The sequence below is a fragment of the Blennius ocellaris genome (assembly GCF_963422515.1).
Source record: "Blennius ocellaris genome assembly, chromosome: 4".
NCBI classification, from domain to species: Eukaryota; Metazoa; Chordata; class Actinopteri; order Blenniiformes; family Blenniidae; genus Blennius; species Blennius ocellaris.
Window position 1 is genome coordinate 27,219,841 of NC_137653.1, and position 22,673 is coordinate 27,242,513.

At 44.2% G+C, this 22,673-nt stretch overlaps 1 protein-coding gene across 1 annotated transcript; it reads right to left on the reverse strand.

Annotated features, from left to right (window-relative positions):
- Positions 1-944: 944 nt before the first annotated feature.
- Positions 945-13,014, reverse strand: csnk2a4 (casein kinase 2, alpha 4 polypeptide). Its single transcript, XM_080495878.1, has 13 exons — positions 12,711-13,014; positions 9,563-9,854; positions 9,357-9,468; positions 9,170-9,271; positions 5,564-5,614; positions 5,235-5,294; positions 3,991-4,074; positions 3,767-3,877; positions 3,559-3,660; positions 2,944-3,044; positions 2,722-2,870; positions 2,546-2,635; positions 945-2,289 (listed from the first exon to the last, which is right to left on the reverse strand). Exons 2-13 carry the CDS (start codon positions 9,661-9,663, stop codon positions 2,171-2,173), a joined length of 1,182 nt encoding a protein of 393 aa, XP_080352004.1. The 5' UTR covers positions 9,664-9,854; positions 12,711-13,014; the 3' UTR covers positions 945-2,170.
- Between the last annotated feature and the right edge of the window lie 9,659 nt (positions 13,015-22,673).

Sequence of the window (22,673 nt, forward strand, 5' to 3'; positions counted from 1 at the left end):
CTCTATCGCTCCCTTATTTACTACCTTTATTGTTTTGGGGGCGGAATTGTTAAAAGTCTGCCAATATTTAAATAAATATGCAATTACTTACATGTACTTGTTTTTGTTTTTTAATGAAGAGAACAGCCTTGAAACAGTCCTGTGGTCGACTGTACTTTAAATGTGAACGAAAGCTGCGATTTTGCTGGGACCTTGAAACTCAACAAGAAACCTCTCGAGTCACATCATTTGGCCTCATAGTGGGAGGTGTTTTTTTTTGAAGATTATCTGGTGTGCAACATTTTAATAAGAGAAATACAACTTTCCTTGAGTGAAAGAACCAATTTGTCAAACGTTAAAAACTAGAGCTACACTCGGTAGAGCGCAGGCCTTCGCCAACGCCACATTTGCTTGTGGAATGGAGTTGGTATTGTTAACATGATGGCCAACTCTGTCAGGGAGCCTTATCACTGTGTGAAAGGCTGAGCAGGTAGCGTCTCCATGGCAACAGATGCTGATCTCCACGAGGAGCCTCTCATCCGTTTCTATGGGAATTTTTTACAGGTTTTTTTTTTAGGATTTATTCTTAAAACGGTTTGCCCTGAGTGTCCCAAAAATCTAATCGATTAGTCCTTGGATGACAAATCATCCTTGAAAATTGTATGCAATTCAGGTGGTAATGGTATAATAGTTTTAGTGAAAAGTTTGGAAAATACAAACCAATAGCTATATAAATACAGACAAAAACAACCTTCTTGGGCAGCACTCGTGGCAAAGGTGACAAAATGTCAATGTTGACGGTGCAAACTGAACCAAGCATGAAGCAAAGAGTTATTTTCTCCTCTGAATTTGCCCCAATTGCAACACGGTGAATAAGCCAGTGTTTTCCTGAACAGCTGCTTTTCTTCTCCTTGGTGCCACGAAGTCGCTGTGAAAGTGTGAGTGCGAGAGAAATCAGTCACATGTGCCCCATAAATAAAACACGCGTTTATTTACACAAATATCCTCAAATACTAGTCTTCTACAGGACATAAAAATATATACAGTGATGTAGGGACTCAAACTGCTCCGTTCTCAGGTCAATGTATACACGTGGGGGTTTATTTGCATTTTCAGGTTTTTGAACTGAAAAGAGATGCGCTATGTACAGCAGGGCCTAAAGTCTGGCACTAAAACACTCCTAGTGCTACTGAGCGTCAGCCGCTTCCCTCCGTGTGTCGGTGGATGACTTGTCGAAAGCTTACTTGTGTTCACGAGGCTTCAGGGGGAAGCACTAACAGTCACCTGCAGATGGTGATCGGATGGAGTCGACACGTCGTCGGCCTGCGTTACAGCATCTCTCGGGAGGAACTCGCTAAATTGAACTGGGTTTGGTCAGTCTCTCCGTCCATCCTACTGAGTAAACTTTGGTTATGTCTTGAAGTCGGTCAAGAAAAGCCACTTGAAGTAAATCAAGGAAGTGGAAAGCAGCACGTTTGAGAAACCATTTCTTTGAGAACCTGAATAAACCTTACCTGGCTTCTTAAAGAGATCAGAGCACAACACTGGAGCTGATCACACCTTCACCCGGCACTCCTCAACATTTCCATTAGCGAGCGAGAGGGGGAGGGGAGGGGGGGGGGGGTAGACAGGGTGACAGGCAGGGGTCCCGTATAAAAGAAATCTGGCGATCTGGTTTGGTCAGAAAGGCAAGGCAGCACCAAACATGGGAGGCGAGAGAAGAGTGGTCCTCTCTTCAGGTCTGCAGGAGGAAAACTCTACAGGATGTGCTCCTTTTGGTCCTGCTGGCCAACTCTCTCCCTCTTCCACCTCCTGCCTGTGCTAGTGACCACAACCTTCTCAATCCAAACTAAAACACACAAGGGAGGGCTTGCTGAGACGCCCGCGGTGACACACACACACACACACACACACACACACACCACACACACACCCATATGTATTCATTGCTGCTTGTACAGTGAATGAAATCAATACCTGTATACTTCATTTACACAGAACATTCATTTCCTATGTCAGGTTAAATACGTTCATTCCGTGTGGAAAAGGGAGGGTGGGGGTGGGGGGTGGGGCAGCCTCGGATGTGGCGAGGGCTGGCTGAGTGGCAGCCGTCTCGTTCCACTCCCCCCCCCCCCCCCATCCCGACTGGTGGCCGTGGCTGGACAGAGGAGGGTGAGGGTGGGTGGGGGTGTCACTGCGGGGCTCCAGCAGCAGTGGGCACCGGGGGGCTCAGGGCGTTGGTGGCAGCAGACAGGACCGGGGAGCCGGTGAGGGGGCCCAGGGCAGTGGAGGCTGACAAGGCAGAGATACCTGGATGGGGGGGGGGGGGGGGGGGGGGGGGGGCAGCAACACATCAGAACAGAGCCTGACAACAACACCCGCAGCTCAAACCCGACGCTCTAATTATGAATCTTCACCTTCGGTAATGAACAGCTGGAACGACGACGACAACCCCCCCTCCCAGTTTCAAATAAGTGGATATGATGGAGACTTTTTAATCACGTTAGAAATGAGAGTAAAGAGTTGTGGTGAGTATGTTTGGAGGAGCGGTGCAGTGTGTTCTCACCAGTGATCATGCTGGCTGTGCTGACAGCCGGGTTCCCACCGGGCAGGCTGGCCGGTCCCGACACACGAGACTGATCCTTCACGATGGGGACTGTGGGCAGAACAACACCGAGTCACCTCCTGCCTGCAGGGTGCCGCACCTCTCCACAGAGTGACGGGGGGGGGGGGGGGGCTTACAGAAGTAGGGGTGGTCCATGGCCTCCCGGGCGGTCAGCCGGGCCTGGTGGTCGTAGCGCAGCAGCTTGTCCAGGAAGTCCAGGGCCTCCGGACTGACCAGGTGCTGGTTCTCACTGTGGACGAAGCGCTCCCACCGCTTCCGGGAGTGCCTGCAGACACCACAGCGTTATTCCCCGCCGCCCCACGGAGCCCTCCATCACTGGCTGACGGAGCGGCCCTCACCTTCCCAGGATGTCATTGAAGCGAGGCTCCAGTTCGATGTTGTATTTGTCGATGTAGTCGTAGAGGTCTTCAGTCCCCAGAACCTTGGCTATTCTCACCAACTGCAGCAGAGAAACAGGTCCATCAGTGACGCTGAGACGGAGCGGCGCTTCTCCGAGCAGCCGACGACCAACTGGTCTAATTATCTGAGCACGCTTCAGCGGAGACACACTTCCTTATATGAAGATCAATGATTGTGCTCATCTTTGAACAAGCTAACCAGCGTAGCATCTGATCCCCATAACAAAAATGTAGTGACGACTGGAAGAAAACATATACCATGTAAACTTCATGTTTAACCCCTTGAGGACCATTCTTTCTACGGTGTGTTGTTGCCAACACAGTGTTCAAGAGGCTTTCATACTTTTCACTATTTGTTAGTTTTAATCACACACTCCATACACACGCCACCAGAAAATAGACGATCTTCGCTTTAATCTCATACACGTCACAACTAATCTTCACTCAGAATTAATGACTTCCAGAAAGTCTCTTTCTCCATATTTCAGCTTCAACACCCCCAGAAGGATGGAAACAATTAAAGTTGCTCAGTCTGGACACCGGCGCTGGGTTTACCTGGTCGTAGTTGTCGTGACCATGGAAGAAAGGCTCCTTTCTGAAGATCATACTGGCCAACATGCAGCCCAGACTCCACATATCCAGACTGTAGTCGTACATCTGAAACACGACAGGGACGGCGGATTGGGAGCCGGGAAGAGAAGCTCGGCGCCAAAAGCCTCAGGCTGAACAGAAAGACACTCCATGGGAGGAACCAGAGGGTTACCTGATAGTCCACCAGGAGCTCGGGTCCTTTGAAGTAGCGCGAGGCCACTCGGACGTTGTACTCCTGCCCCGGGTGGTAAAACTCAGCCAGGCCCCAGTCGATAAGGCGCAACTGCAGGCGGTGCAGAGAGCAGAAAGGATTGGTGTACGCAGGTCATGAGGAGCAGAACGAAAAGACACACAACAGCAAATCAGATCTGGAAGGAAGAACAATGAACTGCTCACCTTGCGGTGCTCGTGGTCGATCATGACGTTGTGTGGCTTCACGTCTCTGTGCATGATCCCCATGCTGTGGCAGTAATCCAGGGCCTGGGGTGAAGAGCACAGCTGGATTATCACCGCGTGTCTTCTCAGGAACAGACGACAAACCTCACTGTGGGAGTGATCCATTCACTAAATACTGAAGGCTTCATTTCTACCTCCTTTAAACTGTTAATGCTTCGCCAACAACACATTAACCCCTTAAATCCAAAAGATTTAATCCCAGGAGAAACCACTTCATTTACTCCTCCAGCATTTAAAGCACAACAACAATAATAAAACACAAAGTGATGACAAACAAAATGATGTTCGATATTGAAAACTTTGTGTAAGAAGAACAAAATGGCAGTTTGCATTTCCACCAAATGTTCAGTCAGCGGAGGGAAGGGGACGTCGACGAGAACACATTATTCACGCTCGCTTTCAGATTGAATGGAATACTGAGACGTTAACACAAAGCCTGACTTGTGTTGATGCACGTTTGATGGCAGAAGGGAGCCGGAGAGCTCAAGTGGACCTGTGCTCTGAACCGCTTGCCAAGTTTCATAACACCATAAAGTTTCATAACGGTCCACAAGGAGCCGGCAGTAAAGCCGCTGTTCCACCGCAGTATGTGGTGGAGTGGGAGGTTCCAGTACGGCAAAGTGCACCCAGGACCAACTCTGTCTCTGGTCCCTCCACAGGAAGTAGGGTAGAAATGTAGGCGGGGTTGTGAACGACTGAGACGCTCCAGTGAAGAACACAAGTGGACTCAGGTTAAACTTTGTCACTGAACAGCAGCGTCCAGCTCCTGCTGAATCTCCTGTTCCTGAGAGGAGCGACGCAACGTCACGGTCTTTTAACAACGTACACCTCGTTAACAGACCACGATGTTGTGTTGCATCTCAATAAACCCAGTTAACAAATCAACCAGTGAGCCAAGCGGTGCATGTAAACAACAACAGGAGGGTTAGGACCGATGAAATAATTAAATATTGCAGGCAAGTCAAGAGTGACGACCGTCACTACCAATGAGCAGACGGCGGCGGCGTGGCTCCTCCTCACAGACCCGTTCCCCCGTGCTGGGTACCTCAACGGAGGGCTAGCGGAACACCGTACCCGGTGGTCGCGGGTTCTTTCCGTACCATCCACAACTTTAACTTTCAGACCACGTGAAAACCCGTCCTGCTCCGCGACAAAGTGCAATGGAACTGCGCCTTAAGACTCACCTTGAGGATCTCGTACATGTAGAAACGGATGTCGTAGTCGGTGAGGGTCTGGTACAGTTGCTGGAGACCAAAAGACAAAGACGTTATGTTTTCTGTAGTAGCATGCGGGAGTGAACCGACAGTGCATACTGAGCGGTGAGCTGTGCCAGCGAGTGAGGATAGAACCAGAAGATGGTGGACGTTCTGGCACCGAAGACGTAGCACTGGACTTTGATATCCCTCCATCACATACACACACATGTATGGGTAAACAACGAGTATGCCAAGAAAGGAGGTTTGCGTCATCGGTCTCAACAAGACCGTCGAGAGTGGAAGAGCACGAGTCCTACCTTAAAGTCCGTGTTGTTCACGTGTTCAAACACCAAGGCAGGAGTCCGGGACTGGAAAACAGAGGTGGAACATTTAATGTGCTGCAGTCACAATTCAGGACGGCGAGGCTGAGAAGCTGAGGGGTCTCTGCAGAGTGAAGCTGCCGGGAGGAAGACTGAGCAGTGCTGATCATCCACATCACACCCAACTCTACACATTTCTACGGATGCTCACATTTCTAATAGACAAAGAGGCACAGAACAAGGTTTTCAGCGAGCCAAGAGACTCCCACCAACTCCTGCCCTCAGAATCTGTCAGTGCCTTCGACACTCACTGACTGCCAAGCACGGCCGCCATCTTGGATGAGGACCGACTTCAAATCCAACTTCAAGTGCATTCACTAATACAGAAGGAGGTCTTCATGCATTTAAAATAATATGAACGCAATGAATTGACAACACATTTTCACCAAAAAGGCAGACATGGAGTCACAATCCAGGAAGATTTGTTAAATCACAAAGTACCACTAAGAGGAATTGAATGCATTTGCCGAGTTTTATTAAAAATAATATTGTGATGTCTCATCAAAGGTTTATGACTGATGGACAACGTGAAACCACTTCCGTGGCCCTCACAGGCAGCATGGACCATGCTGAAGACACCCTGCCATCGTTCTGTCAAATCTCCAGAGTGAGTCTTTTCCCTGGCGGTGTCGTCACTCCCATGGAGGGTGTCCCGCCCACACTCGGCCCGTCACACCAACGACTGGCCCTTTACAGCTTTCACAACATGATGTGCAATGATGCTTCTTACCACATTTATTAGTGCTGCACTCGTCTCGCACTGAGGTAACAAATGTGACGGTTGCATAAGAAAATAGTTTCAAAAAGGCATTGCATGCCGACATGTCGCCAAACAACATCGTGCAGTTAGGAAATGGCTGAAAGAGGTCAAATGGTTCAAAATGATTGCACTGCCAGAATATAGAAACAGTTCAAACTGTTCCAATATCAGCAGTTCTCAATTGAAGTTTTTAAATTCCAGTAATATTTGGGTGAAACACCTTTGTTTTGAAAAATAAACTTACACGAAAAGTTTTTGTGTGTGTGTTAAGGGGAAAGTCTGAAAGTGGCTGATTGGTTTGGAACGGTTGCAAACTTTGAGTATCGATAGAAAAGAAATTCAATACTTTCTGCAAAGACCGGACAACCCTCGTTATGGGACGACAGAAAACACAGGAGGAGGTTCTAGAAACATCCTTTGAACAGTTTCCCTGGTTGGCGAATGAATGAATAAAATGATTTGTCTGATATTTGTGCTGGTGGACTCTGCAGGGGGCAGCAGGGCAGGAGGATCCATTCACCAACAGTCACACTGTGGTTTCCACAAATACAGTGAACTGTGTTCTGGAGGGATTCTCGGTTTCTATCTATGCCTCAATCCTTTGAATGCATCTATATTATTAACAAACAGCATGTTGCCAATTCAGATTAGTGCTTTGGGGCCAACAAACTAACAATACCACAATGTTCAAATAAATGTAGAGATTACGCTTACAAAACCAGAGCTTCACAAAACAGTACATCTTCTCAATCTTAAAGGTTTGGCCTGTTTCCATCAATTATTTCATGTAAAAAAATCACAGACATTGGAGTTATCTCAAGACGAGCTAGGTATTGATGCCTATAACCACCACCGTGTCCACATAGTGTTTTCTTCAGGGTGACGGTGTCTTTGATCAAATAAACGTATGTGGCTGATTACAGACACAGGGAAGCCTCAGTTTATTTTTCACACAACGACAAATCTAGAGGAAAAAGGTCAAATCTTTTCAGAAAGCTCTCCTGATCCTTGCTGCTGGAGGGCACACGTCATCACATCCAGGAGACGACTTGAGGATTCACCACCGGATGCAGTTACTGACCTCACAGTGTCCTCTCTGGTCGGACAAATCAAATGCCTCACCGCAGTGATTCCAAGCACCGACATGAAAAAAACTGGTACGTGGACACGGGGGCCTACAACTAATTAAACTCACTGACTAACGTACTTACAGATACAAACATCCCAAGACCAAGTGACATGGACAAGCTGGCACAGCTGGTCGGCTCGTCACGCTAGTGATACAGAACCCAAACATACAGTTTATGTTCATATGAAAAGCCGACGGGATCATCAGGAAAATACCAGACACAGACTAGAGTTGGACGATCTCAACCAGACACCCTGGAGGATCTCCAAGACCCAACGTCCTCTTGGGCAGCAAACCTCTGGCCGCCACACGAATAGCAGCTGCTGCAAGTTGCACGACGTTGCAGTGAAGTACACAGTGACACCACGTAGATAAATAAAACACCTGCTCCATCTGAGGCTTGCTCAATTACAAGCAATCTGCCGGTAATCTAATTATATTCTACAATTCTTCTCATTTTAACTAGGAGTGGCATGTGGGGGGCTTTAAAATCAAACAGGAATTGTGATATTTGTTTACATACATGGTGTCTCTACGCCTCAAATGAGGTTTGTTGCTGCGTTTTCTTTTGCGATCCACAACTGGAAGCAGTTGGATGCAATTTCTCCGTGCGCTGCCATCATTTCACCCAGAAGAAATTCAAAAAGTCTGAAGGATGAATTCTTGAACATTTGGTTTAAATGTTCTTTGAACACGAACAAACTAAATTTCCTGTCAGCTTCAGCCTCTCTAAGCTTTAGCAGGCCCCATTAGCAACACAACACAGTAGGAAGTTACTGTTCGCATCAGGTGCTACGAAAGCCAGCATCAGCTTTGTTTTTAGGGAAGCACCGATCCAGTGTTTAACTTCTGATCCAATCCCAATACCCGAATTTGGAGATCTGCCGACACCGATATCATTCGGATATCAGAGCTTGGTTTGCTTTAATATTATTGTTGTCATTATTGTTGATTGTACATGAGGCAGTAATAAACTCCTCTCTACAGGCAAGTCTGAAAAGTACACATTTTTGCATGTATTCTCTCAAAAGGCAACTTGAGGTTAGTGTGAGGAAGAAAAGGAAATGGTACACACTATTTTCGTTCAATTCATAGCCAGGATTCTGCTACGCTAGCCTGCAAACTGTGGGATGGATTTCCTGACTCATTACCTCACGTCTCATTGAGACCCGCCTTCCTTCAGGAAATCCAGTCCACATTTAGCAGCCAGCGAGCAGAGCAGCCGGCGGGGAAACACTTGAGGAGTCGTTTCATCAGAGTAACTCACAGCCGTGGCTTCGTGGATCAAAAATCTCCGCAGGTTGGTTCAGAATCCATAAATCACATTGGGATTGGAACCAGATACCGATACTGGATCAGATTAGCCCCACCCAGATTTGTTTTAGTTCTTCTTGCTGCTGTTTCAGTGTGGCGGTGGCAACATGCTCACTGAGCCACAGTCTGATGCACATATTTCTACTTAGTCATTGACAATGTCAGGGAATTAATAGCACTACTCAATATTCAAAACTCTGATATTATGAAGTATTTCTGTGAACCTGCAGCCACATGTCTTGATTGTCTAATTGCCAATGAGTACAAGTCTAATACAAACACGTGAAATATTGTCGCCGACATCCTCACAAGCCACCACGAGTGAAAACTCAATACTTACTACGGGGTCTTTGACGATATCGATGAGGGAAATTATGTTGGGACCGCCGCGCAAGTTTTCCAAAATCTTGATCTCTCGTTTGATCTTCTTTTTCTTCACCGGCTGAGTTAAAACAATGACGGAGTTTGAGGCAAGAAGGAACTGAATACTATAAACAGTCCGATATTGTGCCTTTGAGTAGATTTACCTTGAGTATCTTCACGACCACCTTCTCGTTGTTGGTGATGTTGATCGCTTCAAAGACCTCGCTGTACTTGCCACGTCCCAGTTTACGCACCAACTGAAAGTCATCCTGATTTCTGGCAGAAAAATGGCCAAGGAGTAGGATTTTAGGAGCAGATTTCACAGCGAACATGTTGAAACTGTTGTGTGATGTCCAGCAGTGTGGTTTACCCCCATTCCACCACGTGGGACTCGTAGTCCCAGTACTCTCTGGGCCGGTGAGTGTTGACCTCGGTGTACACTCGGGCCCGGCTCGGCACGGGTCCTGACATGTCCGACAGCTTGGCAGAGATGGTGGAGAGGGCTCAGTGCAGCAGAGGACTGTTCCAACGCCGGGACGACAGGTGGGAGGGAGGGAGGGAGGAAGGGAGGAGGTGGGGGGCAGATCCAAACAGGGACAGGGGTTCGGGGGAGGCTTTGCCTGAGGGCGGGGGGAGGGGCCACCGGGGGCACAGCGGGACAGCTGACGAAGAAGACAGAAGAGGAAATGAGTGAGAAGAAGTGAAGTCCGGTGGACTGAGTGATCCTGCAGACGAGAGCCGCACCATATTAGTCAAACACATAACAATGCTGAGAAGAACGAGGCGCTTTGATCTGGGATGAACAAATACTGAGGTCATGTTTACGCCACAACGTTACAAGTGACAGCGCCTCGTGTGCTTCACAAAGTTTTCCTGTTTACATGCCAGACACTAAAAACAATGAAATTCGTAAGCCACAAGGCGGCATCGGTGGTGGTTTGTGTAATGAAACCATTGACTGTCAAAGAAGAGTTCCACCTTGGGAGCCACTCTGAAAAAGTCATGGTTGCAGTGGCTCCGACATAAATGGCCTCTCGAAATGTGACACATTTTGGGGGGGATTCACTTGTTTACCTGTAAAGAAGCCCTTAGGATTCATTCATCCAAGGAACAGTTCTTCCTCTTGGTACAACCAATTTCAATCAGTTGCAACGGTTTCTTTAATTGTGCTTTTTTAAAATCACGTGACTGCAGTCTGCACCTGATTTTTGTGCTTCTGATTTCTGGTCTCTGAAATTAGAAGCACAACAGTGATCTGGTATCCGTAAGACTTTACCTGATTGGCAGATAAGTGGGCATGTGGAACATGAACCCACTGAAATGTTCAGTTTATTGCCATTCGGTGTTTGGGGATCTGCATGGTACAGGTCCAAGCAAGTTCCCCATTTAGCTCTGCGGATAAAAAGCGGATTGTTGATGCACAATGATGATAATGATCCATGCCATGATAATCTCACCTCACAATAGAGGAGGGGATTTCAATACACGAGCTTTTTAAAAACAACAAATCCTAACAAGTATGCGAAACCAACAGCTTAACATCTCGGTTTCAAGAAACAGCCCGCCGACAATGGAAATGAAACACAGCCACCCGTCATCCTTATGGCTTCCTTCAGACCGTTGGTTCTATTCAGGCTGTGTGATCAGTCTTACTCTACGGTTTGGTGAAGATGAGTGGTTGGGGCTTTTCATTGTGTGGAACCAAATTCAGCTGGTTGTGAGTAAAGGCAGGTTGCCAGTCCATCATAAGGCAAACACAGTCACTCACATACATTTACATGGAGTGAAGTCAGACTACCAGGAGGGAAGCACAAAGAGAGCATGCAAACTCCACCTGCCCCCCCCCCCCCCCCCTCCAGCCCAAAATCAACACGGGGATATCTCTGTTCCAACCACGACTCCACCATAGTACACGTGTCAACTCTGTTCATGGTTAACTTTATGCAGTAATAATGTCTCTGCATTCCTTTGAAGAGTATATGAAAGATCTGCCCCGTGCTTTGTCATTATGTTATCCCCAATCATTTAGTTATTCATCTAATATCCTCTCTAATCCAGTGTGAATGAAAACTCCTTACGAGAATGACACTGACCAGAGGGAGCCAAATAGCATTCCTATTTAATGAGCATGAGCAGTAAATAATTCTCTTGGGTCCAGTCAGGTTCAGTGCACAAAAAAAAACAGAAGGTCAAAGGAGAAAGAGTTGTGCAATGTGAAGACACATTGACCAAGAGAGAAGCCCCAGATTAACTTTCGACCTGTAAATGACAACCATCTCTAGCAAATTCAGCTGAGATCTCTTATTTCACATAATTATGTGCCCAAATCACATGAGTTAAGAGAAATTGGTTGATTGATTTACTTATTGGTCTCTGGGGAAAAATTAAAACATCACAGCAGCAAGGTGCAAATACTATAACAGGACAAAAGCTCATGAGAAACTACAGCTAAGTCATAAATATATCTTAAAAACAAACAATGCACAATGCAGATAAAGAACGAACACATCACATATATAACCATACACATATAGAAATGGTCTGTGCATATTTTGCAGTGCAGGAGGCTGGAATTTCATACACCTTCATTTAGACTCTTGGAGCTCATAAAGCACTTTTAACATTCTGGAGACTTTCTCTAGATAAAACTCACAAATGTGAACTGGACAACGTCGGGTTGTTGGTTGCCCCACACAAGTTTACAACACGTTTAAGGGGAAACACGAGACAGTGGCCAAGTGTGTGAGCTAAAAGAACCCAGGTTCAAATCTGGACTTGTTGGCTTTTGATCGTGGAGTCTGCATGTTCCTTACTGTGTTGCTGGGCTGGGAGAAAATGGGCCTCTACAAATAAATTCCCTCATATATCCCCTTCATACTTCTTCAGTACTCGTGGGTCCTGCAGGTACACTGTTGGCAAACCAACTGCACTTGGCTGGTATTGATTACTGGCTGGCAGCTCAGTTATCAGCTCGTTATCGTGACCCGACATGACTGAATCAAGCTGGAGGTGATCAGCAGAGGGACTTTATCTCCACGGACACGGCGGCTTCAACTCCCAGCCTTTCGGAACCAGAACAACCTGCAATGTCGGAGGCTCAGTCTCTGGAATCCTGCGACACTGGCGGAGCCTTTAGCGTCACTGGACTGACAACAGTGACCGACCGTGGTCTGTGCTCCAGCGGTGTGGACACCTCACAGTGACTGACCGTGGTCTGTGCTCCAGCGGTGTGGACACCTCACAGTGACCGACCGTGGTCTGTGCTCCAGCGGTGTGGACACCTCACAGTGACTGACCGTGGTCTGTGCTCCAGCGGTGTGGACACCACACAGTGACCGACCGTGGTCTGTGCTCCAGCGGTGAGGACACCTCACCACTTCTCTGGAGCTGCAGGGACTTCAGTGAGCCCAGTAATCAAACAGGACCGTTTCCTAGGAGATGCTCGCAGGCTAACGTTAGCTCTGCTGACAGGAGGAGCATGTGGAGCCTCACGAGGAGGAAGAGGAGCGGATATTTACCCCCTTCGTCAGTACGACGCCCGGAATGCTTCTTCCCGGTGAGCAGACCGTTCAGGCCGCCGGTCTTCGCCTCCCTCCACCGGAGCCTCTCTTGGCGGCGTCAGGCCGGTCCTCGCCTCCCTCCACCCGAGCCTCTCTGGGCGTCTTCAGGCCGGTCCTGGCCTCCCTCCTCCTCGGTAGGAAGCAGACTGTCCTCGCCTCCCTCCGCGGCCGGCGGGGTTCGGATCAGGTCGCGTCAGTTGTGGTTAGTTAGCGTTAGTTAGTCGCACCTCGGAGGGAAATTTCTGCTGTCTCAGAGACAATATGGCCGCCACTGCCGCCTACGTCCCGGACACCGCCACGGGAGCCGCCGAGGGACAAACCTCTGTGACGATGCGGGACAAGAACGCGAAGTGACATGACCTGCGGGGCTCGAGTTTCCAAAGTGCAGGAGAAGGAGCCCAACTCGCTCAGAGATGGACTCTTAACGATGTCTTAATTAAAAAACAAAAACAGAAACAGTCCCCTTGTGCTACTTCCGGGTTTTTAAATGTATAATCTGGTCGGTTTAAAATATAAGTAGCCCGTAACAGCTGTCACACTGGTACCACCAAGGCTTACTATATTATTTTAAAATGGTTCCATCACATTAATTCTTAAATTCCTTTGTCCCACGTGACTGGACTCTAATTCTTCTGGCTGGAGGAGAGAGGATGAGGAGGAGCGAGGATGAAGAGTCTTTCTGTACTTCATCTGGTTGGAGAGAGGACAAGGAGAGCTGTTGTTTTTTTTAATTATTATTTCAATGGTTAATTTTACTTTACTATGCTCTATGTGTTATCGAGGGCACTATTTTTAACAAACAATGAACAAACTATTTTCATTATTTCACTGAGCGGCTGAAACTGGATCAAACTGGCCTGAGGAAAGACAAAAACCCTCATAGATAGGATAAGGAACACAGTCCCAACTCAAGAAGTATCACTAACAAATATGTATTTATTTCATTTAGTTATGTGAACTCTTACATCCGGACTCCATACAGCCTGTGGACCAGCAGCAACATGCTTGGTGTCAAATTTAGAACGTAATTTTTTAAATGGCATTGAATGCTATTACTAAGGTGTCCTGTTGTAGAGAGGAGATCATACAGAACACTGAAACACAGACATGCCCAGCAGGCGGCAAAGACCATCTCAGATAAATGGCAAAATAGCATTGCAAGTGCCAGAGAGGGTGAGTTTGTGAAAACACATGGAAAGCTGTGTGCACGAGTCTGCAAACGGATAGTAAATAGGACTTCAGGTCATACTTATTTTTCACGAGTTATTTCATGTGGTTCATATTAAGTTTTGTAAAAAAAGAAAAATAATTTTGTTCAAATGTTTTTTTATTTTATTCAATTTCATCCCTTTTTATTCATTATATTCACAGAAAGATCTCATGTTATCTTTTCCACATGATGGCGTCGCCACATTCAGACTCATGCTGTCTGGTCAGTGTCCTCAACGCATCAAGCTAACGTCCCTCTCTGATGGTGAAAATAAATAGATTTGATATGAATAAATGACTCAAATAGAGGTGATTTTCTAGGTTTTACCACCTTTTAATTAAAGGTGTTTGTTACATCAGTGTTACCATAGGTACCTTGAAAAGGTAATCTGATCACTGATCACTAGTTACTTCTTTAAAAAATTACTTCGATAGTTCACTGATTACTTGTCTTTAAAAGGAACTAAGTTAGAATACGTGTAACTTTTTAGTTACTTTCAGCCTAATAAATAAATAGTGCAACAACAGACTACAACTGAATCTCAGGGTAAATAAATACCAGTAACAGTAAAAATGTGATAATAAAACCACGAGTCAGCTACAAATACAACAAAGAATGAAGGCCAAAGGTTAAATATGTATCAGCAGGTGCAGGAGTCGGAGATCAGCTGAGTTTTCAATGTCAATCTGGATCCAGTACCAAACTCTCTCCATAACCTCAATTAAAGTGTTGTTTTTCTTGTACTTTTGTCTTTATAATCTCATTTTGCTCTTTTCCTCCTCATTTCTCTGATTCTGAAACACACCATTCCATATAAGGTATTTTTTCCTCCTCCGGGACTCAGATTTCTTCGCTGTAAGACTCCGATCTGTTTGATCATTTTGTTTTCAGGAGGCTTTACTCTCCATCCAAACACTTCATGACAAACGTGAGCAGTAAGGCGGAAAAACTCATCTGAACACGAGATGTAACTCATCGTGTTATTCTCTCCTCCACACATGAAAAAATATAACGCAATCTACTTCAACCTTTTTAGCGTGAGCATCCAGTTTACCATGTTTTACTGTAGATAAGCGTTGCTGACGCCGTTACAAGTCTCTCTTCTCTTTCACATCCCGACGACTTCCACACTCTTTGGCTTTTGTTCATTTCAATCTTGTCAAGCAGTTGGAACATGAATTCACTCTCATCCTCAGAGGCTCCAGCATCACAGAAAACACTTCAGCGCCTCGAGAATGTCTTTCAACAAGAAAACACTTTAATTTGAACAGTTTCCACGCTTTGGTTTTCTACACACCTCCTCTTTCCAGTGTTCCCCGTATCTACATATCCAGATAGATTGATCTAGATACGTAGATATAAATATATTTATTATGAATTCGATATGTTTTGACATGCACATAGAATTAATGTATCTATATCTGTATATATTCATTGATCCAGCTATCTGTAGGTAAATCTCACAGGAAAACATTCTCACCAGTTCTCAGGGCTGATCTGGGGCCAGCACTACGACCCCAGATAAGCATATCCAGGATATCACAATGTTTCCTTGAGAAACTTATCCAGTGCATGTCTGGTTGACTTATCCAGACACACACGACTCTGATCAGCACTGACATGAAGCAGGTTACCAACTCTACTTCAACCCAGAGTTTCCCTCCAGGATCAGTGTTCACGTGCAAGGGGCGGAGCTTGCAGCGTGTGACCAATCACCGAGGGAGAAACCCTGCAGAGCAGCTGACTTTACCATAGAGGAGCAGTGATTCTCTGAGATTGTGAACAATTCAAACACGTCCAGCAGCTCAGAGCAACACTGCTTCTGCAGCCGAAGCCTGACTTGTTAATGCTGAGTTGGTGAGATTAGAACACTTTAATTCATGGGACAATATAAACTTACGGCACTGTGGTCACTCAGTTTCACTTGATTCCAGCAGAACGTTTCAGGATGAACTTCCTCACTGCTCTTCTTTTAGTCAGATTTCACATCCAGTTGTTTTGAGGCTGAGTTTCCTCCGTGTGAGTGTGTTTCATGTTGGAATATTAGTTCATCGCCGTGACGACAGGAGGAGTTCTGCTTCCATAACTTCCTGTTTCAACATCATTATTAAGCTTAATGTTCCAGATCAACCCTCGTGGAGCGAAACAGACTTGGAACAAGTCCAGAACCAGAACATCCATAGTTCAGTGACCAGGATGTATTTGATTATGTCAAAAAGATTGTTCTAGATACTTTCTCCTCTTCTCTCCGCTGCAGCTCAGCGCTGAACCCGACCACCAACCACCACCATTTAAGAACGGGCAGGTCATTGCACAAATTAAAAAGTTATATTTCAAATGTCATGTGTGGGGCTTTGGACAAATCGGCTGTTGTAAAAGTTTATTTTCCCACAAGTTTTGTCTTTGAAAAGCCAGTCAATGTCCCAAGTTGTAAAAGTTTTCTAAATATCTTGTGGAGAAACATGTAACAGGTGGTTTATACTTTTAAAACTATCATGCATCCACAGAATATATGTACTCATTCTATTACTTTGTGCACCTGTTACACATGCACACCTTCTATTTAAGTGTTATGCTGACCTCTAGTGGTAACATGTGGAAACACATTCCAGTGAAGCCACACGGAAATTAGAGGGATTTCCTCAGGCGTTTTCTTTACTTTGAATCAAAACCTCCTTCATGCGCATCAAACTGTGTTTATTGTTTAATTACTGTTTTTATGCTTCTTTGTGATCCTTTTGGGAAATTATACACTTAAAGTTTGGTCAATGCTTTTGATTAATCAAAAATTCAATGTTTCACTCCTTTACCCTATAAAACAAAAAGTATATGATGCATTTTTTTAAACACCGGTCCATGTTACAGATTCAAACTGTTTATTTTTCACTTTTATTCATCTCAAACTGGGCCTTTGAATCTTTGAATTGTTGGTTTTTGCAGCAGAATAACCATTTTTACTTGTTTTCAGATTGTAAATATGTGCAGTTTCCATGTTCTCCATGTCCATGTGTTTTATTTTCCCCTTTATTCCTCCCAGTCTAAAATCATGCAAACAGGGTTGATCAGTGATTCTGAAATTGCTGAAATTCATCTTTTCTGCTCATCTTCAGTTGTAAAGGAATATTATTTACATTAAAACATTATATGTTGGACCCCAACCTGACAAGCTCTAAGCTTCCATTTTTCTTACGATTTTGCAAGTTCTTTGCACACATCAAAATCATGTGTTGTATATGTGACATGGCGGGAAATGAAATGAAATGTAAAGTATTCAGTGTGATTTATGTGACATAAATAAAAAAACACAAAGAGTTTCAGTCCAGAAAAACAAAAAGTGTTTAAACTGTGCAGATGGACAGTCAGGAATACAACCAGGTTCAGACCAAGTCTCGTTTAAAGGCTCATCTAAATGTTGTTAACAGGAATTACAACACAAGGACGAGTAAACAGCTTGAGTTCATGTTAAAACAAAAAAAAACCATAAAAACTAAGCAGGTCGTCATGTTTGCTCCTTTTGACACGACGGGTGGAAAGTAAGTCTGATAAGTCACAACAACAATAAATATCATTTTTTTTAAAGTCTCCCATTGAAGTAAAAATAGGAGTTTAGGATGTTCATCACTCTTTGGTTGTATTGATCCCAAACGAGACGTTAGGAAGGTAAAGAAGGTCCAGAATCCAAAGAAGTGATGCTGAAGGGGAAGAAATAAAAATGAAACCTGGATGATCGGATAATGAGGAAGTCGGATTCTCCAGAAAATCAATGTAAAAGCACAAAGGAGTCCACCTCACAAAACCGCATCACTTCTAATGGATTGAGGGAAGAGCTTCAGCAGAAATATCCAATTGAAGCATAAATATGCTTATTATAAGTTCAGACGCTAAATTTAATCATATGTAATATACAGTATAATCTTATGTATATTTCTGAATAGAAAGCCACAATTGACAGGAAACAGTTTGGTTTGTAAATATCATGTTAGCGTTCAACTAGCAGAAAAGGCTTCAGGTGACTCCAAACTGAACCACAGAGAAAAATCCACACTAAGAACAACCTGAGAACTTTTTGTCAAATCCAGTCATTTCCCATCAAGGTCATGTCAATTTGAACTGTTTAAATACTGGAATGGAGAGACGTTCAGCAGTTTGACTCTACTCTCTCATGTCTACGACAGATGTCTCTACGTCTTCTGGCATCTGGTGTTTTGTTGGAAGCTGCTCTCCCAGACTCGGAGCCTCGGGCCAAGACGCTCCGCCGGCCGAGGCTCCGGGTCCCGGGCGTCTCAATCCAAGTAATAGGTCTGCACAAAGATGTGGTCTGGGCCCCGGTAGACGGGGGACGAGTTGTAAATGAGGGCCACGTCCTCCTCCTCGGGACTGGAGAAGCGGTGCTGGCTCTTCATGGTGCAGGAGGGAAATGGTGAGATGGAGCTTCAATGTTTCTTTGACCAGCGTTTAAGAGTTGAGCGTGCCAAAAACAACATGGATACCATGGAGAATTTAAAAGAGGGCTGTGAAACATGAGACCTTTGGGCCAAAACCGGCCTGAAAGAGGCTCCAATACAGACTAAATGCAAAGAAAACTGATTTTATTTTTGAACCCTATCAGGTCGACCGTCATTGTGCGAACATCTTATTCTTCATTCTGTAGCAACAAGAATCCTCCTCGCTGAAACATCATTCCCCCAACGCCTGGAAGGTCGGATTTTAAGCTTTTTAACAGTTTTAATTGGCCAAGTAAAACCAGAGTTAAAAAAGATAAAGGTCACATGTTGGGCTGGGTTTGGTTGGAGCTGTTAATCTAAAAAAATTTGATATTCTAAATATTCCTTAAAAATCATAGAAACACTAAAGATACCGACTGAACCTCTTAAAATGTAATGTGGAATATAAAAAAATGTGACACAGAAATACATTTGCATGACTTTTAAAGTCACAAAAATCATCATTACTAAAGACTTTGATATGAGGCATTTGCATAATTTTTGTTGTTTTTAATACAAAATTTATTTAAAAAAACCAATAAAAAACATACAGATTTTGAAAAAATGCAAATGCGCAACGCCCTACCCGCTCCCGAGACGGAACGCCTACTAAAACGTGTGCGAGAGACGTGACGAGCCCAGTTCTCCTCGTGCACGCTCTGTTGACAAGTCACAAGTCGGCATTAGGAAATGTTAGCAGACCTGTGGTCACCGTAATAACTACTGACGATGCAAATTACAAAACAAACTAATCAACCCTGGAAAGTTACAATATAGACGTAGATCACTTTTACTGGAAGTGATTTGAAATGGATTTCTCCAAATAGAATGCCAAACTTTCCCTGTGGAGTAGAAACTTGGCGACTGAAGCATCAGTGGGAAGCCCAACCTGGGCTTTCAGCGCCATGGTGTGAAAGAATCTCCCAAAAACACTCTGGTCTTGTTTCTCTCTTCCGAATCCTTTCTCTTCTTCTCATACACTTCGAAGACACTTGTTCTCTTGCGACCCTCTGCCATTTTCAAACTATCCGGTGAGAACTGCGAGCTAGCGGAAGCGTAGCTCACCATATACACCTGAAAGCGCGCATGCGCAGAAAGTGAAAACTAATAGATCCACGCTACCTGGGGACGAGCACGTACGACGGCCTTACGTAATATATCACCAGAATGATTGACAATTGGGAGGACCAATAGTCTTGATGATCCACCCGGAAAAAGAACATCCTCCTGTACACCTTTAACTAAAAAAATGCAAGCTTTACACTGAGTAGAGTTTTTTTCTTAACCACTTACAAGCCGACTTAAACATATATGTTCGACAGCACAGTAAACATCGAGTGTAATGACATTAATTTACATTGAAAGTTGTACTTTTCATTGTCACTGGTGGTAAAAAAACGAATTCCAAAAATTTAACCAGTAGTGTTTTAAACACCGTTAAAATGGCTGCCGGAATGTAGCCTGAGCGCCGTGGTCGAAGCCAGTTATTTCTCGGCCATAGCCTGCTTTGAACGTCACGGGCACATCTACAAACAAGGTTGCTGATATTGGCTGCTGTTCAGGCTTCTGTGTGCTAACCATGGTGCTATCCTGACTTTAATTGTTATGTTATGTGGACCACTGCGGCAGAGGTTACAGAGGACTTCGGTAATTAATTATTTCATGATAACACACACAGTCGGCTCTACAACTGTTAATAGCGTCCGAAGTTATTTCTCATTTTAGTGTCTGCCTACTTGCTGTGCTTGTGTGAGGAGAGAGTGGAGCGCTCTAATGCCACCTCCTCTTAGCCGCGTTCTTTAACTGTTTTAGTTAACCTACAATTATAAGACGGGGGAAGAACGCAGATAGGAGGTGCGGGCATTAGAGCACAATACATCGGACCGGTGTTGTATTTATTTGTCTCTTTGTCTCCGTGTTGTATTTATTCCTGGCTAGCCGCGGACATGTGGGCGCACGCACGCACAAGCATGACTAGGTGGACTTGGACCATAACGTTATTCAGCGGTTTTCAATAGCTCCCAATAGATTTAAAGTATAATACATAGAACAGGGGTCGGCAACCCGCGGCTCTTTGGTCCCTCCACTGCGGCTCCTTGAGCCTCCGTCCCACTGCAGTTCATCCTGGAGGGACGTAAGGAGGCAAGGCCACCCAGAGCGCAGTCCCTCTACAAAGAGTGGTAAAATGTAGGCGGGTTGTGAACGACGCAGCGATGTAACGTCATTACAACAATAATGGCATGAAGATCGTAGAATCGCGGCTGCAGGTCATGACAGCCGGAGCCGCAGCTCCACGGCTCAACTGGTATCTGAAGCTGGGAGCTTCCTGTACCTTTCAGAGTAAAAGCGCTGCGCTGCGGAGCGCCGACAATTCCGGGAGGTTCGTCGCAGACTTGTTGAGAGTGACTGTAAATTATAGTGAATTACACAACAACTACAGGACATTAAAGACACACCATCACACTCATGGTTCTAACAATCCAGATCTCCCACATTTATCTCCCATTTTAATAATGCGTAGCAATAAAGGAGCCGATAGCTGCAATGCATTGTGGGAGTTTCTGTTTGTCGTGTTTTAAATGTAATTATTGGGGGTTATGTTAGGTTTGTAGTGTCGGTAATAATTGTGTTGTGTTGTGTTTCTGTTGCTTAGTTCATGTAGTTTAGTTTATTAGTTGTAAGTTGGCAACCAGTAGTGAAGAAGGTTTTGTGTGTAGTGTCGTCCTGGCATGGTCTTCCTGCAGGAGTTTCAACATAAAATGCGTGCTGGGCTTTGGGTGTTGTGTTTAGTGAGAAACGGGACCAAATGGCTCTTTGAGCATTAACGGTTGCCGACCCCGACCGGTGCACTGTAAACTGCCCCTTTGAATAGAAATGAATTATTTTTGTTAAGAATTTCCCTGGCTTTTGGAGAAAAATGAGAAAAAGATATCAGCTTAACTGTCTTCTACACTCAACTTTTAAACTTATAATGGAAATATGTGTACTGTTGTATGTAAATAGGAAATGGTTATTTAACTACCAAGTCATATATCTGTCCTAATTCTCTTTTTTTTCTCCCCTTCTGTTTCCAGCATTACATGCTGAAAATACAAATGTTGGTTTTTTTATTCTGTAAATTGCTTTGATGAATATATAAAATGCTTATTAAAGTTTTTAATTAATTAATTTATTTGTTCATGTTATTTCATGCCATTTCACTATATATATATATATATATATATATATATATATATATATATATATAATAATAATTTGTCATTCATACATGAACAAAGGGGAACAGAGAGAAGATTAATCTTGCGTTATCTGTTCCTATTTGCGCTTTTCAACAAAATCAAATCAATTCGATTCCCCATCGTCCCCCCCCCAGGTCACAAAACATAACAACAACAGCCTCCTTTTTCTTACAGTTCAACAGTTACAGTCAATTTTTTTTTTCAATTCTTTTCATAGTCTCTCAAAATTTTCTGTTTGTACATTTTCTTAAATTTGTAAACATTTAAACAACATTTAAATTCCACACTTAAAGAGTTCCACAGTTTTACTCCATACACCGATGGGCATTTATGTTTCAACGATGTCCATGCAAACATGTTCTGAAAATGATGTTTTCTCCTCTGGCAAACGGTTTGTGCAACAAAATTACTTTGAACATCATTTGGCAATTTTTTTTGTTTTGCTTTCCACATAATAATCAACATTTTTAAGTCGACAAGGTCCTTTACTTTAAGAAGTTTATTTCCAATAAATAAAGGATTGGTGTGTTCTCTATAACCTTTCTTATGATGATTCTAATTGCTCTTTTTTGTAACAGGACTAAGGGCTTAGTGGTCCTGGTAGAAGTATGACCCCAGACTTCAGCACAATAACTGAAATATGGGAGAATCATTGAGGAATAAAGCAGATTCAACAGGCTACAATCAAACAAATCTCTAACTTTATATAAAATGCCGATACTTTTGCTGATTTTTCTTTTTACATAATCAATTTGAGCTTTCCAATTTAATTTTTCGTCTACAACACCTAGAAACTTAACTTCCTTGACTCTTTTTATGCTAACTCCATCAATTGCGAGTTTCACATTATCAATTTTGCTGTGATTACTGAAAATCATGTAGTTTGTTTTGTCCCAATTTAAGGACAACTTATTTTCGATAAACCAATTTCTCACTTTTAGCATTTCTTCTTCAATTATTTCCGAAAGTTCCAACAAATTACTTCCCG